Here is a 15,070-nt window from a genome sequence, read left to right as displayed (position 1 = left end):
CCTCTGCAAACTTATGAATGTTCATTTGGGATTTTCAAAGTGGTAACTGCTCTCAATAGTGAATTTAAACCTGATCTTTGTGTTAAAAGGGTCTTTTGTCTTCTGAATGTTGTTTGGGAATTTAGTAAGGATTACTTAGTGTTGTATTCTTTGGGGGTTGTATTTGATTTACTGGTTGCTAAGATGTTCACTGAATGTTTTAAAAAGGTTAACTTGAGTTCATAGAATAAACATTGTTTTGCTTCAACAAATACTGTTAGATGTCTGCTGCACCACATCTGTAGAGTGGGCCGTGTGCTCTCCATTCCACAATCTATTAAAAGTTGTGGGTCAGGCAAACTCCATGATACACTTTGGGGTTCTCGAAAACCTGGCCCATAACAGGGTGAGAGAGGCAGATGAAGAACACTCAGCAAATTTGCTCTTAATCAAACTATTTTGTGCCACTTACTTATCATCATAGAAGCAACAGTGCAGAAGAAGGCCATTCGGCCCATCGTGTCTGCACCAGCCCTTGGAAAGAACACCCCACTTAAGCCCACACCTCCACCCCATCCCCGCAACCCAGCAACCCCACCCAACCCTTTTGGACACTAAGGCAATTTAGCATGGCAATCCATGTAACCTGCACATCTTTGGACTGTGTGAGGAAACCGGAGGGCCCGGAGGAAACCCGCGCGGGCATGAGGAGAAATTGCAGACCTGCACAGTGACTCAAGCCGGGAATCGAACCTGGGACCCTGGAGCTGTGAAGCAGCAGTGCTAACCACTTTGCTACCGTGCCAGCCCTCAGACAGAAAGCCACATCAAATCTCACTTAGAAAGGTAGTTGATTTCCATTTATACAAGGAGAAAACAGCAGAGGGCAGCACAGTGTGGCAGTGGTTAGCACTGCTACCTCACGCTGCCGAGGTTCTGGGTTCCATCCCAGCCCCGGGTCACTGCCTGTGTGGAGTTTGAGCATTCCCACCCTGTCTGCATGACTCTCATCCCCACAACCCAAAGATGTGCAGGACAGGTGGATTGGCCATGTTCAATTGCCCCTCATTGGGAAAATTAAAAACAAACCGAGCAGCAGAAACGGCGTGCAGGATTTTCCCTGCGGACCTCACCATCAAGGTCGAATGGTAATTAGATGTGTGAGGAACAGTCACCTAGCTGTGATTATGTTTCCCACCAAATTAGCGAATTAGTAACCAGAGGGTGGGCCTGCCACTCAATTAAAAAAAAAAAAATTTAGAGTACCCAATTCATTTTTTCTAATTAAGGGGCAATTTAGTGTGGCCAATCCACCTGCTCTGCACATCTTTTTTTGGGTTGTGGGGACAAAACCCACGCAAACATGGGGAGAATGTGCAAACTCCACACGGAGAGTGACCCAGAGCCGGGATCGAACCTGGGACCTCAGCGCCATGATGCAGCAGCACTAACCACTGCGCCACCATGCTGCCCTCCTGCCACTCAATTAAGGACAGTGGACAAACACTCGGAGCTGGAGGGCCCTTCAATGTAGGAGAAGCAACAAGCTGCCTTTTCAGGTAAGTGGGAGAACGAGGCTGCACTGTGAGGGGGGCATCTTCTCTCTTCAACCTTCTTTAACTTCAGGGGACGGGATGGTGGCACAGTGGTTAGCATTGCTGCCTCACAGCACCAGGGACTCGGATTCTATTCTAACTTTGGGTAAACATGCGGAATTTGAACGTTCTCCCCGTGTCTGCATGAATTCCTTCAGTTGCTCCGGTTTCCTCGCACATTGATATACTAGTTAGGTGGATTGGTCAAGTTAAAGGGCCCATTTGTGTCCAAAGATTTGCAGAGGAGTTTGCGGGGATAAGGTGGGGGTGTGGGTCTAGGTAGGGTGCTCTTTCAGATGGTTTGTGCAGACTCAGTGGGTCACGGTATGGGCAGCATGGTAGCACAGTGGGTAGCACTGTTACTTCAGTGAATTCTCACAGCTCCAGGGTCCCAGGTTCACGTGACGCCGCTCTGACGTAAATCCTCCGGTGACTGGAGAATCGCCGCCATTGGGCCTGTAGCTCTCCACCATGTTGCGTTGGGGCCGGCGCGGAGAAGGCTACCCATGTGCATGCGCAAATTCGCGCTACCCGTAGCGCACATACGCAGACCCACGGTGCCCGTCCTGACGCCGGTATCGGCAACTGGAGCTGCATGAGTCGCTCCAATGCTGTGCTAGCCCCTTGTGCGGCGCAGGATCGCTGCTCCTAGGGGCCTGTTGATGCCGGCATAAATGGCGACGGTGTTTACGACGGCGTCAACACTTGGCCTCAGGATCAGGGAATCTCACCCAGGGTTTGTCACGGGAAACATGGCTAGTCAGACTTAAAACAAAAATTAAAAAATACTCCGAAAGCAAACGGCTTCATTATTGTATTTAAAGGAGCTATCCACCACCCCAACCCCCACCCCTATCCATCCCCCCCCCCCCCCCCCCCCCCGCGCACTCCCAGCCCCCCACCCACCCCGGGACTGCCTCAATTAAACAATTATATCCGCAAACCGGCAGGTTGGAACATAGGAATTAGGAGCAGAAGTCAGCAATTCAGCCCTTCGAGCCTGTGGGTTAGGGTTTGAGACATGTAACCTTTTGGCATGAGGAGGGACGTGAACAATCTCTCAGTGTGTCTGCATGTTTGACGTTGCACAAAGTTTGAGAGTAATCAAGACACTGCTTTCCAAGCAGAACATTGAATCAGACTTTCTACATGCCACAGCTTGAAAGTCACTTGGTCGAGGAAAGATGAAGGTTTTGTGTGTCTGTATTCATCAGCCTGACTAAACATACGCACAAATTTCAAATAAATACAGGGTTTTAGCCAAGCGAGGCGATGGCTGCAGAGCGTAATGATGGCAAAAGATTGCGTGGGTTTGCTGTGAGCAGACATTACTGTCTTTCATATGCACACGATCTCAGTGCGAATGAGGAAATACTCCAAATTCGGTGCATGGTTCCTTTTTATTCTTCTTACTTTGATCAAATCACACCAGAATCTGCTCAATGATCGTGAGGAAACCAGCAGGGTTGATCCTGACTTCGTGCAGTCGTACAATATGGATGATAACAACTCGTCAGCCTCGGTCCTGAACTTGGTTTCCCCTTTGAAGCCAAAGAAAGTAATTCTGATCCACCAGTGCAGATGGTTGTCAGGTGCAGTTCCCTGACAGCACACAAACTGTCAAAATCTTAAACAGCATATCATACCGCAACTCAATGAAAGGACAGATTGGAAGATGCAGCTCAGTGCAATTTTGTTTCCTGACTCCCATTGATTGTCCTTGGAATGTAAGCAATGTTGGCATGGCAGTATTTATTATCCATACCAAGCTCCACCTGAGGGCATCACAAGTCAATCATGCAATGTTGGACCAGATTCACATGCAGGACATACTGGGTAAAGATAACAGGGGCCTACAGTATAGGATGATAGTAAACTTGCTGCCTTTTGAAAACAGCCTAACAACGTGCTGTTTTTCTCTCTCCAGGCCGCATATATCCATGTTTGGTGAATGACATTTCACAGCGTGAACTAATGACACAATAGTTTGCCGGATCAGTTCCCGAGTCACTGGGCGACCATCCTCATTCTAAAATGACCTTCAAGTTTCAAGAAAGAGAATTGCTTCCACCTACAAGACATCTGAGCTTACAATTTGTCAGAACGTTAGTCAAGAAGAAAATCTAACCTGCCGCGCATCCAAGGTAAAAATCAGCTGGCTACAAAAAAAAATGATGATTAAATTTGACTGTCTTTTTCATCAGAATACCCTGTGTAGATTAATAATGCATCGACTTTCCTTTTAAGAGTGCCTTTTCTTCCAGATCTGTGTTTTCTGTGCACCTCAGTATCTTTTCAATCTGACCTTGCTGACAGCAGAATGTTTTTCTATCACAGTCCACGTGGTTTGTTCACGTTAACACAACTGCGATAGTTTGCAAAACTGGGAATGAAAAGTTTTGAGAAGTGTAACAACAACGACAAAAACTGCGATAATAGGTGGTCAGAAATTAGACACAGATTGTTTAATCTGGTGTGGCAACCATTTATGAGCAAAGATTTTTTTTTAGACCTAGAGTCCCCAATTATTTGTTTTTTTCCAAAAAAGGGGCAATTTAGTGCATATCTTTGGGTTGTGGGAGTGAAACCCGTACAGACACGGGGAGAATGTGCAAACTCCTCGCGGACAGTGACCCAGGGCCGGGATTCGAATCCAAGTCCTCAGCGCGGCAGTCCCAGTGCTACACAGAGGGAGAATTCAGAATGTCCAATTCACCTAACAAACATGTCTTTGGGGACTTGTGGGAGGAGTGGGCAGCACAGTAGCATTGTGGATAGCACAATTGCTTCACAGCTCCAGGGTCCCAGGTTCGATTCCGGCTTGGGTCACTCTCTGTGCGGAGTCTGAACATCCTCCCCGTGTGTGCGTGGGTTTCCTCTGGGTGCTCCGGTTTCCTCCCACAGTCCAAAGATCTGCATGTTAGATGGATTGTCCATGATAAATTGCCCTTGGTGTCCAAAATTGCCCTTAGTGTTTACTGGGTTACTGGGTTATGGGGATAGGATGGAGGTGTTGACCTCGGGTAGGGTGCTCTTTCCAAGAGCCGGTGCAGACTCGATGGGCCGGGTGGTCTCCTTCTGCACTGTAAATTCTATGAAAATTCTATGAATCCGGAGCACCCGGAGTAAACCCACGCAGACACGTGGAGAGTGTGCAGACTCCGCACCGACAGTGACCCAAGCTGGGAATCGAACCTGGGCCCCTACTGCTGTGAAGCAACAGTGCTAACCACTGTGCTACCATACCACACATATATAAATTGTGAGTTTGAAGAAAAATGGTTAAAATGTTTGTTGGGTATCGGTATGAGGACGGCATAAGGGTATTATTTATTCTATCTAATAATGGTGACAGTCATTTGCCTTATATATTTCTTGTAAATAGAATTCCACTTTCATTTTTTACAACTGACAGATTGAAAATAATTGTTTGAAGCACATACCCAAATGCTGTCTTCTTGACGATACTGTTTCCAGTTCCTTCCAGTATCACTGAACATCAACAGGTAGCTCATTACCCAGTCGGAACTGCCATATCGACCTTGGGTTGCCACAGCAGTGATTTCTGTTCTCTCACCGAGATCTATCTGCAGCCATTGGTGTTTGTTAGATTTGAGTGGAGACCATCCACCTGCCCCTGAAACACAATTTTTTAAAAAGCCATTGGTAACAATAGGCTGCAGTCCTCCATCAAGTGCGGATGAGCAAATCTCAAATTATCATGGATACCTGCACGTTCCATATTAAAATTCCCACAAACAGGAAACACTTCAAATGCTAATTTTGGAAAAACGCTTCATAAAGAAGATGTGATCATCCTGCGTGAACTGGTGAAGAGAATGCGGAACATTGCTTCCACATGCAATAGAACATAGAACAGTACAGCACAGAACAGGCCCTTCGGCCCTCAATGTTGTGCCGAGCCATGATCACCTTACTCAAACCCACGTATCCACCCTATACCCGTAACCCAACAACCCCCCCCTTAACCTTACTTTTATTAGGACACTACGGGCAATTTAGCATGGCCAATCCACCTAACCCGCACATCTTTGGACTGTGGGAGGAAACCGGAGCACCCGGAGGAAACCCACGCACACAGGGGGAGGACGTGCAGACTCCACACAGACAGTGACCCAGCCGGGAATGGAACCTGGGACCCTGGAGCTGTGAAGCATTTATGCTAACCACCATGCTACCGTGTTGGTGAGAGGCTGAGTAAATTGGATCCGTAAAATCTGGAGCTTAGAAGAATGGGAGGTGATCTCATTTAAACGTATGGAGCAGGAGTAGGCCATTCAGCCCCTTGAGTCTGTTCTGCCATTCAGTAAGCGATGGCTGATCTGATTTCAGTCTCAATGCCACTACCTTGCTTACCACCAATACCCTATGACTCCTTTATCTTCCTCAAGAATCTACCTTTCTCTGCCTTGAAAATCTTCATTGACTCTGCCTCTACCACTCTCGGGGGAAGGGAGTTCCGCAGTTTCACCACCCTCAGATAAAGATTTTCACCTCATCTCTGTCTTAAATGGGAGACCCCCATATTGGTCCCAAGTTCCTGGGCACTGTTGGGGTACCAGAATCAGCTCCATTGCCCTCAGGTTAGGAAGAGGAAATTTTGATGGTGTTTCCATGCTGATTACAATTACTTGAACTCTGATTAATTGCATTTTTTTTTGTTCAAATAATGCTTCTTTCATGAGCACAATGGAGGAAAGGAAGGGGCTGAAATTTATTGCATCAACTCTCAAGCAACCTTTTACTGCCCTTGTATTTCCAAAGGCAGTCATTTGATTTCTTACAACTGCTGCAGGCATAATCAAAGACCACAAATAGAGTCATAGAGATCTACAGCACAAAAAAGGCCCTTTGGCCCACCACGTCTGTGCTGGTCAAAAACAACCAGCGAACTATTCTAATCCCGAGTGCACATATAAATACTTTTTTAATGTTATGAGGGCCTCTGTCTCTCCCACTCTTTCAGGCAGTGAGTTTAGACTCCCAGCTCACTCTGGCTGAAAATGTTTTTTCTCATATCCCCTCTAAACCTCCTTGCTCCTTACCTTAAATCTATGCCCCCTGGCCATTGACCCCTCTACAAAGTGGAAAATGTTTCTTGCTGTCTACTCTACCTACTCATAATTTTACACATCTCAATCATGTCCCCTCTTCTCCAAGGAAAACAACCTCGGTCGATCCTATCTCTCTTCGTAGCTAAAACTCTCCGGCCCAGGCAAAATCCCGGTAAATTCTCTCTGCATCCTTCCCAGTGCTATCATATCTCAGCTATGCTGTGGATTCCAGAACTGCACACAGTACTCTCGTGCGGCTTAACCAACTTTTACACAGTTCCAGCATAGCTTCCCTGCTCTTAATAAGTAACCTCCCTATTCATATTAGGTAGATGCCTGAGCGAAGCACTGTCCCCCATTAGTGAGTGTTAGCTCTATTGCCCAGCTTTTCTCAGACTGCTATCTCTCGTGCTAATCATAATGGTGAGTGTTGGGAGCAAATGTGCGTTGCGGAAACTGGCATGAATTGCAAACCAAACAAGTTATTTCAATGGTAATGTTGAAAGAGATGATCAGAAGAAAATAGTGGATACCAGAAGCACAGGAGTTCAGAATGGAGTAGGTAAGCAGTTCCGAAGAAAAGTCATATTGGGCACTTAGCGTCTCTCTCCTCAGAGACTGTCACACCTGCTGGGTTTTTACAACATTTTCTGTTCTTCTATTAGATAAAGAGTTACAATTTGTTCGTATCTGTTCGGATGCATAAACCAGCATCAAGATAGACCAGGGGTGGGCAAACTTTTCCGTGCAAGGGCCACATTCAGAAATTCACAATTTTAAAGGGCCGCATAGTATATTAAGTAAAATAATTAATATTTTAAATAGCCAAAATAAAAGGTCTTTAAAGAAAAAAAAACACATTTATTTGAAAAACAAAGTAACTCAGTAAGTAACAGAACAATGTCAATGAGAATGATAAGAAGTCTTACAACACCAGGTTAAAGTCCAACAGGTTTGTTTCAAACACGAGCTTTCGGAGCACGGCTCCTTCTTCAGGTGAATGGAAAGGCTTGTTCCAGAAATGTAACCTGGTGTTGTAAGACTTCTTACTATATAGACACAGTCAGAGATGCCCCGGAATGCGAGCACCTGCAGGCAATCAAATCATCAAAGATGCAGAGAGAGAGGTAACTCCAGGTTAAAGAGGTGTGAATTGTCCCAAGCCAGTTCAGTCGGTAGGCCTCTGCAAGTCCAGGCTTGTTGGTGGGGGCCGAATGTAATGCGACATGAATCCCAGATCCCGGTTGAGTCCGCATTCATGCGTGCGGAACTTAGCTATAAGTTTTTGCTCAGCAATTTTGCGTTGTCGCGTCTCCTGAAGGCCTCCTTGTAGAATGCTGACCCGGAGATCAGAGGCTGAATGTCCTTGACTGCTGAAGTGTTCCCCAACTGGAAGGGAACAGTCCTGCCTGTTGATAGTCGCACGATGCCCGTTTATTCGTTGTCGCAGTGTCTGCATGGTCTCGCCAATGTACCACGCTTCGGGACATCCTTTCCTGCAGCGTATGAGGTAGACTACATTGGTCGAGTCGCACGAGTATGCGCCGCGTACCTGGTGGGTGGTGTTTCCACGTGTAATGGTGGTGTCCATGTCGATGATCTGGCATGTCTTGCAGAGATTACCCTGGCAGGGTTTTGTGGTGTTGTGGTTGCTGTTCTGAAGGCTGGGTAATTTGCTGCAAACAATGGTTTGTTTGAGGTTGCGCGGTTGTTTGAAGGCCAGTAGTGGGGGTGTGGGGATGACCTTGGCAAGATGTCCATCCTCGCTGATGATGTGTTGGAGGCTGCGAAGAAGATGTCGTAGTTTCTCCGCCCCAGGAAAGTACTGGACGACGAAGGGTACTCTGTCAGTGGTGTCCCGCGTTTGTCTTCTGAGGAGGTCGGTGCGGTTTTTTGCTGTGGCGCGGTGGAACTGTTGATCAATGAGTCGAGCGCCATATCCCGTTCGTACGAGGGCATCTTTCAGCATCTGTAGGTGTCTGTTGCGCTCCTCCTTGTCTGAGCAGATCCTGTGTATACGGAGGGCTTGTCCATAGGGGATGGCTTCTTTAATGTGTTTCGGGTGAAAGCTGGAGAAGTGGAGCATCGTGAGATTATCTGTGGGCTTGCGGTAAAGCGAGGTGCTGAGGTGACCGTCCTTGATGGAGACGAGTGTGTCCAAGAATGGAACTGAATTTGGAGAATAGTCCATGGTGAGTTTGATGGTGGGATGGAACTTATTGATGGAACACGATGACATCAATAAGTTCCATCCCACCATCAAACTCACCATGGACTATTCTCCAAATTCAGTTCCATTCTTGGACACACTCGTCTCCATCAAGGACGGTCACCTCAGCACCTCGCTTTACCGCAAGCCCACAGATAATCTCACGATGCTCCACTTCTCCAGCTTTCACCCGAAACACATTAAAGAAGCCATCCCCTATGGACAAGCCCTCCGTATACACAGGATCTGCTCAGACAAGGAGGAGCGCAACAGACACCTACAGATGCTGAAAGATGCCCTCGTACGAACGGGATATGGCGCTCGACTCATTGATCAACAGTTCCACCGCGCCACAGCAAAAAACCGCACCGACCTCCTCAGAAGACAAACGCGGGACACCACTGACAGAGTACCCTTCGTCGTCCAGTACTTTCCTGGGGCGGAGAAACTACGACATCTTCTTCGCAGCCTCCAACACATCATCAGCGAGGATGGACATCTTGCCAAGGTCATCCCCACACCCCCACTACTGGCCTTCAAACAACCGCGCAACCTCAAACAAACCATTGTTTGCAGCAAATTACCCAGCCTTCAGAACAGCAACCACAACACCACAAAACCCTGCCAGGGTAATCTCTGCAAGACATGCCAGATCATCGACATGGACACCACCATTACACGTGGAAACACCACCCACCAGGTACGCGGCGCATACTCGTGCGACTCGACCAATGTAGTCTACCTCATACGCTGCAGGAAAGGATGTCCCGAAGCGTGGTACATTGGCGAGACCATGCAGACACTGCGACAACGAATAAACGGGCATCGTGCGACTATCAACAGGCAGGACTGTTCCCTTCCAGTTGGGGAACACTTCAGCAGTCAAGGACATTCAGCCTCTGATCTCCGGGTCAGCATTCTACAAGGAGGCCTTCAGGAGACGCGACAACGCAAAATTGCTGAGCAAAAACTTATAGCTAAGTTCCGCACGCATGAATGCGGACTCAACCGGGATCTGGGATTCATGTCGCATTACATTCGGCCCCCACCAACAAGCCTGGACTTGCAGAGGCCTACCGACTGAACTGGCTTGGGACAATTCACACCTCTTTAACCTGGAGTTACCTCTCTCTCTGCATCTTTGATGATTTGATTGCCTGCAGGTGCTCGCATTCCGGGGCATCTCTGACTGTGTCTATATAAACATTTCTGGAACAAGCCTTTCCATTCACCTGAAGAAGGAGCCGTGCTCCGAAAGCTCGTGTTTGAAACAAACCTGTTGGACTTTAACCTGGTGTTGTAAGACTTCTTACTGTGCTCACCCCAGTCCAACGCCGGCATCTCCACATAATGAGAATGATGCATCTGACTGCAGTCATTTACCAGTTTGTTGAAATCAGGTGTCACGTTGCTTGTGCTGAGCCTAGCTGAGTCAACGATAAAAACGTGCGTAGTGGGGTGGGTGAGTGGGGCTGCCTTATTGGTCGGTTTAGTTGGGTGTGCGACCAATAGGAGTCCAGGTTACAAACAATAATAAGGCTTATTGTTTGTAACCTGGACTCCTATTGGTCGCACACCCAACTAAACCGACCAATGAGACAGCCCCACTCATCCACCCCACTACACACGTTTTTATGCGGCCCGCCAATGAGGTGCCCGGAATCATAACCGGCATTTTTGAAAAGCCGCCGGGGAAAAGCCGCTGAAGTAAATGCGCTTATTGAATAAGCGCATTTACTTCAGCGGCTTTTCCCCAGCGGCTTTTCAAAAATGCCGGTTATGATTCCGGGCACCTCATTGGCGGGCCGCATAAAAACCTTTGTCGGGCCACATGCGGCCCACGGGCCGTAGTTTGCCCACCCCTGAGATAGACTGACATAGGTGGGGAGAAAAGCAATCATGCAGATATGAGGATCGACACTGACTTAAACGCGTCACCAAGGGCCAGAATAAACCCATGCTGGGTTAAGAAATGTTGGCGCTGCACGAGGCCGGACACGACAGACAGAAATGAAGCAGAGACTGCCAGCGGTGTGCACTAAACTGGCCAAGAGGGGATTAGTAATTCTGAGACCACAGGGTGGGCTGTTGTGCATTCACCTCATACTTAACTACCAAATGTGGTTTTACTCCAAATTTTAGGAAACGGGATAACATAGATTGATTATCGGGATGAGAGGGTCAAGTCCGGTGAGGAGCGGTTGGGTAGAATGGGTCTATATTCTCCCGGTGCGGAAGAATATCAGGTAATTTCATTGCACCATATGGATGATGGGTGGCCGTTAACCCGGGCTGCAGAGGCTAGAACTGGGGAAAACAGTTTCAGAATAAGGAATCCGTCATTTAGGAATTAGGTGTGCTGGAATGTCTTCCCTCAGTGCACCGGGAATCTTTGGAGCTCTCTACCCAAGAGGATTGCCAATGTTCCATTACAAAACATATTCAAGGCCGAGAACAATAGCTCTGAAGGAATCCAAGAATATGGGGATCGGGCGGGAAAGTGGAGTTGAGGATGAGGTTAAATGATGATCTTACTGAATGTTGGAGCAGGTCCAGGGGTCTGGTTGGCCTACTGCCTGTCCTATTTCTGAGCTGTTTCCTGAGGTTGGCTGTTGCCTCTCTCTCTTGCTGTTTCTTCCTCAACACTTCAAATAAAAGATCTTACTGTTTGGACAGTGGGTGGAGTTTCTAATGACTCCCATTTATTTCATTTGCTCATTTCTTATTGGTGTGATCTTGGAATTGTGTGGGTGATGGTGCAAATATTTTTCCACAGAAAGGAAACCATTTTATCTGTACTGTATGCAAAATATAGACATTTTACATATACAGCGTGGGCATAGGTAAGGTTACAAGTGAGCCTGTAGAATTCGCTGTCTCAGCAGTTGAGGCGAAAACATTGTACATTTTCGAGAAGGAGTTAAATATGGCTCTTGGGCTAAAAGGATAAGGGGGAAAACAGGAACAGGTTACTGAGTTGGATGTTCAGCCATGACCATAATGAATGGCAGAGCAGGCTCGAAGAATGGCTTCCTCCTGCTTCTATTTTCAATATTTCTATATTACTTCAACAATATAGACAGAGACCCTAACACTAACTCTTTATCTTTATTCTTTCATGGATGTGGATGTCACTGGCAAGGCCAAAATTGAATGCCCATCCCTATTGTTCTTGAACTGAGTGGCTTGCTAGGCCATTGTAGAGGACAGTCAAGTGTTTCTGTGGGCACATGTAGTCACATGTAGGTCAGGCCAAGGAACAACAGCAGATTTCCCTTCTGTAGTATAAGAGTCTTCAGGCACAGCAAGGATTAATGTAGCACTGGGGAAACAGTACCCCTCGGGTATGATATAGAGCATCACATGTTAATAGACTGGATGTAGTAGATTCTGGAATGAGCCGGCATGGGGACAGCACCCATGCGGTGCTGTACTTTGGTATATAATTATGGGTTACCAATAAATGTTCAACCAAACAAACCTCCCGGCTTCTTAGTGAGTCAACAAACAACCTTTGCAACGTGGTGGCAATGAAGGATGGGCCCCAAAATCCCGAAGAAGCTGGACAAATTGCAAAAGGCTGAGCAAAAGTCAAAAAATGTAAAAAGGGCAAAAAAGCTGCAGAATCCATAGTGCGGATGAAAAGAAGAACCTAATTGAATGCAGTCAAGAGACTTAGCCAAATCACAAAAGTGATGAGCAAAATCCAGAAATAAAGACACTAAGATGAACTTCTGAAATAGACAGCAATCCTGACCAATACATCCAGTAGGCAGAGTTTTTTTAACATCACTTTCCTTCTGATTCCCAGGTTTGAAAGAGCAAGTGTCTGGCCAAAATGGCTAGTGTTCATGTTTCCTGGAGAATTGATTACCTATAAGCCTCTGACCCACAATCACAAACAGAAAAGCCATAGGGGGGTCAGAGAAAGACAGAAAATAGCAGCTGCAAAGCTATTTTAAAGAAAAAAATACAAAAACGTACTCGCTGGTTATAAAAAAGCCATCAGTAGTAAATTAGAACTTGCAGATCAGATTATGCAAAGGCATGGCCAACCAGACTCAAAATTGGGTGTCTTGGACAAAAACATTTTTATATTACAGGAACACATCAGGTTCCAACAGGAAATCATAATAGTAGAAGCTAACACATTTTTATATAGGTTTTGTGTATTTGTAGATGAATCCTCAACCACATAAAGTGAAGTATTAAAAGACCTTTCACAGATATTTTATCTGAAAGCTTTGGAGAGTGCAGACCTTAAAGGGAGGTTTAAGATGCCCCACTAAGGCATTGGAGGAGCCAGGAAATGTGTAACCAAGGGAGACAGGTGACTGGAGGCTGAGGGAGACAATACCTAAACAAACCACAAGATGGTCACAGATGTCATCACAATGAAGCACACAAGCTGAAGAATTTAGACCAATGGGAAGAAAAGGCTGTTGCTTCTTCAACACCTCATCTAGGACTAGCCTACTTCCTGGCTACTAAATGTATTAGTTACAAAGAACACCCATTCTCTATTCTTTCTTCTTCCTCTCTTAGCTGCTGCCCAGACATGGCTTTAAAGAAAATACACGTTGGCATTTTACTTGTGCAAAGAACAATACATTCAATTTAATAGCATCCTGCCATTTCATGACTCTTGAAGGAGTGCAAAAAGCAAATCAAATGGAGACAACTGAGTAAGAAAAACACAAGAGTACGACAATTGAAATGCCAAATGATTATAGCAACCCAAAGCAACTGAGACGTCCATTCATCCAAGCGTGGCAGGCAAGATCTGGAAGAGTAGTCAAGCCTCTCGACTATCTGGATTTATAAAGTCAGACTTGAGGGGTGGGAGAGGGGGAGGGGGGGTGGGGTGGGTGGGAAGAAGGGGTAGCAATTAAAGAAGATTTTGTTCAGCTACATTTCGGGGAGTTGGAGTATAAGGGTGTTCCTGAAGAACTAAGGTTAATGTGGGACTGGGCAAACAATACTGTATGATGTCGAGAGTTACATGGTATTAGCCTTGGTGTAGTAGAGTCAGGAAGGAACCAGCATGGAGCCAGTCTCCATACAGGCTATACCGTGGACCATTTATGTTCAACCATTAATGCATCCAGGCCCCAGTAGTGAGACCAAGGTACCTGACAACACCTCCCTATCGATGATCGTGCTCACGGTCATCATTACTGAGACTAGTTTTCAAACCCAGGTTAATTAATCGAATTACAATTCCACCCATTGCTGAGGTGGAATCTGGATCCATATGTCCCCAGGGCATTAGCTCGAGACTCTGGATCATTCGTCCAGTGAAATTACTAATACCCAACCAGATTCCCCCCAATTTAATGGAACACCCATTTAAGAAAAAAAAAATAGTTTTCCAGCTTTCATATAGTTCCTTTCAGATCAAAAGCTCTCAAAAAATTAGGTTTCAAATGCAGTGCTTCATTTTAGCACCCGGTTAGAATGCAAAATGGTCATACTTGCAGACGATATAAAAATGAGGGAGTGGGTGACTGAATCTGAAGAGTGGCCTCGAAACTATGCAAGTGGTTGGAATCATTTCAGATTAAACCTAACGTGGGTTATATAAAGTAATGTATTGAGTAAGATTTGCCAACATATCCACTTCCTAGGGCATCAAGCTGAAAGGGAGCTAAAGATTCAGTACTAGTCGATTTAGCAGATTTAGTAGATTTAGCACTTGCTGAATCACTGATAGGCAGTAACTAACAAAGCACGTTAAACACTGAGCTACACTTAAATGTGTCGCCAAAGTATAGTACGTCAGAGTAAGCCACCTTCAAACTACACGGAAAGCTCTGTTATGACGGAAGGCTGGGGAAGTTTGACCCTTCCAGCCTGGAAAGTACGCAACTGTTGATGATCTCATTGATGCATACAAAATAATAAAAGATATTGGAAAGGAAAAGTCAGAACCCTACTTTAAAGTGGGAAAACAGAGGCATCACCTACACCTTAGAAAACTGAACGGGGTAGACGAGAAAAAGGATCAAGAACAATTCATTAAAAAGCAGCATCACCCCAAAGCTGCAGACTGGCTGGCTGACCTGTCGGAATTTCTCCACCTGGGGAAGATAAAATTCACCATCCGGGGGGGGGCGGAAAAGGGCTTTCATAAGACGTGAAAGCCAGTCACCAACTTGTTCCAGGACCTGTATGAAGCCAACAGCTTCATGGGTTTGGAAAGTGCTGTCTAA

The 15,070-nt window shown here is 46.2% G+C and overlaps 1 protein-coding gene across 2 annotated transcripts in view; it reads right to left on the bottom strand.

Annotated features, from left to right (window-relative positions):
• Positions 1–15,070, bottom strand: part of LOC119962139 (contactin-associated protein-like 5) — a 1,052,391-nt gene that overhangs the window by 864,113 nt on the left and 173,208 nt on the right. For both annotated transcript variants that reach the window (XM_038790062.1, XM_038790063.1), the window contains exon 3: positions 5,018–5,211. In XM_038790062.1, coding sequence (XP_038645990.1) covers positions 5,018–5,211 — 194 coding nt within the window. The remainder of the gene's footprint in view (positions 1–5,017; positions 5,212–15,070) is intronic.

The sequence above is a fragment of the Scyliorhinus canicula genome, chromosome 2 (genome assembly GCF_902713615.1).
Source record: "Scyliorhinus canicula chromosome 2, sScyCan1.1, whole genome shotgun sequence".
NCBI lineage: Eukaryota > Metazoa > Chordata > Chondrichthyes > Carcharhiniformes > Scyliorhinidae > Scyliorhinus > Scyliorhinus canicula.
The sequence above is the reverse complement of the archived record's forward strand: the minus strand, read 5'-3'. Positions and strand labels throughout refer to the sequence as shown.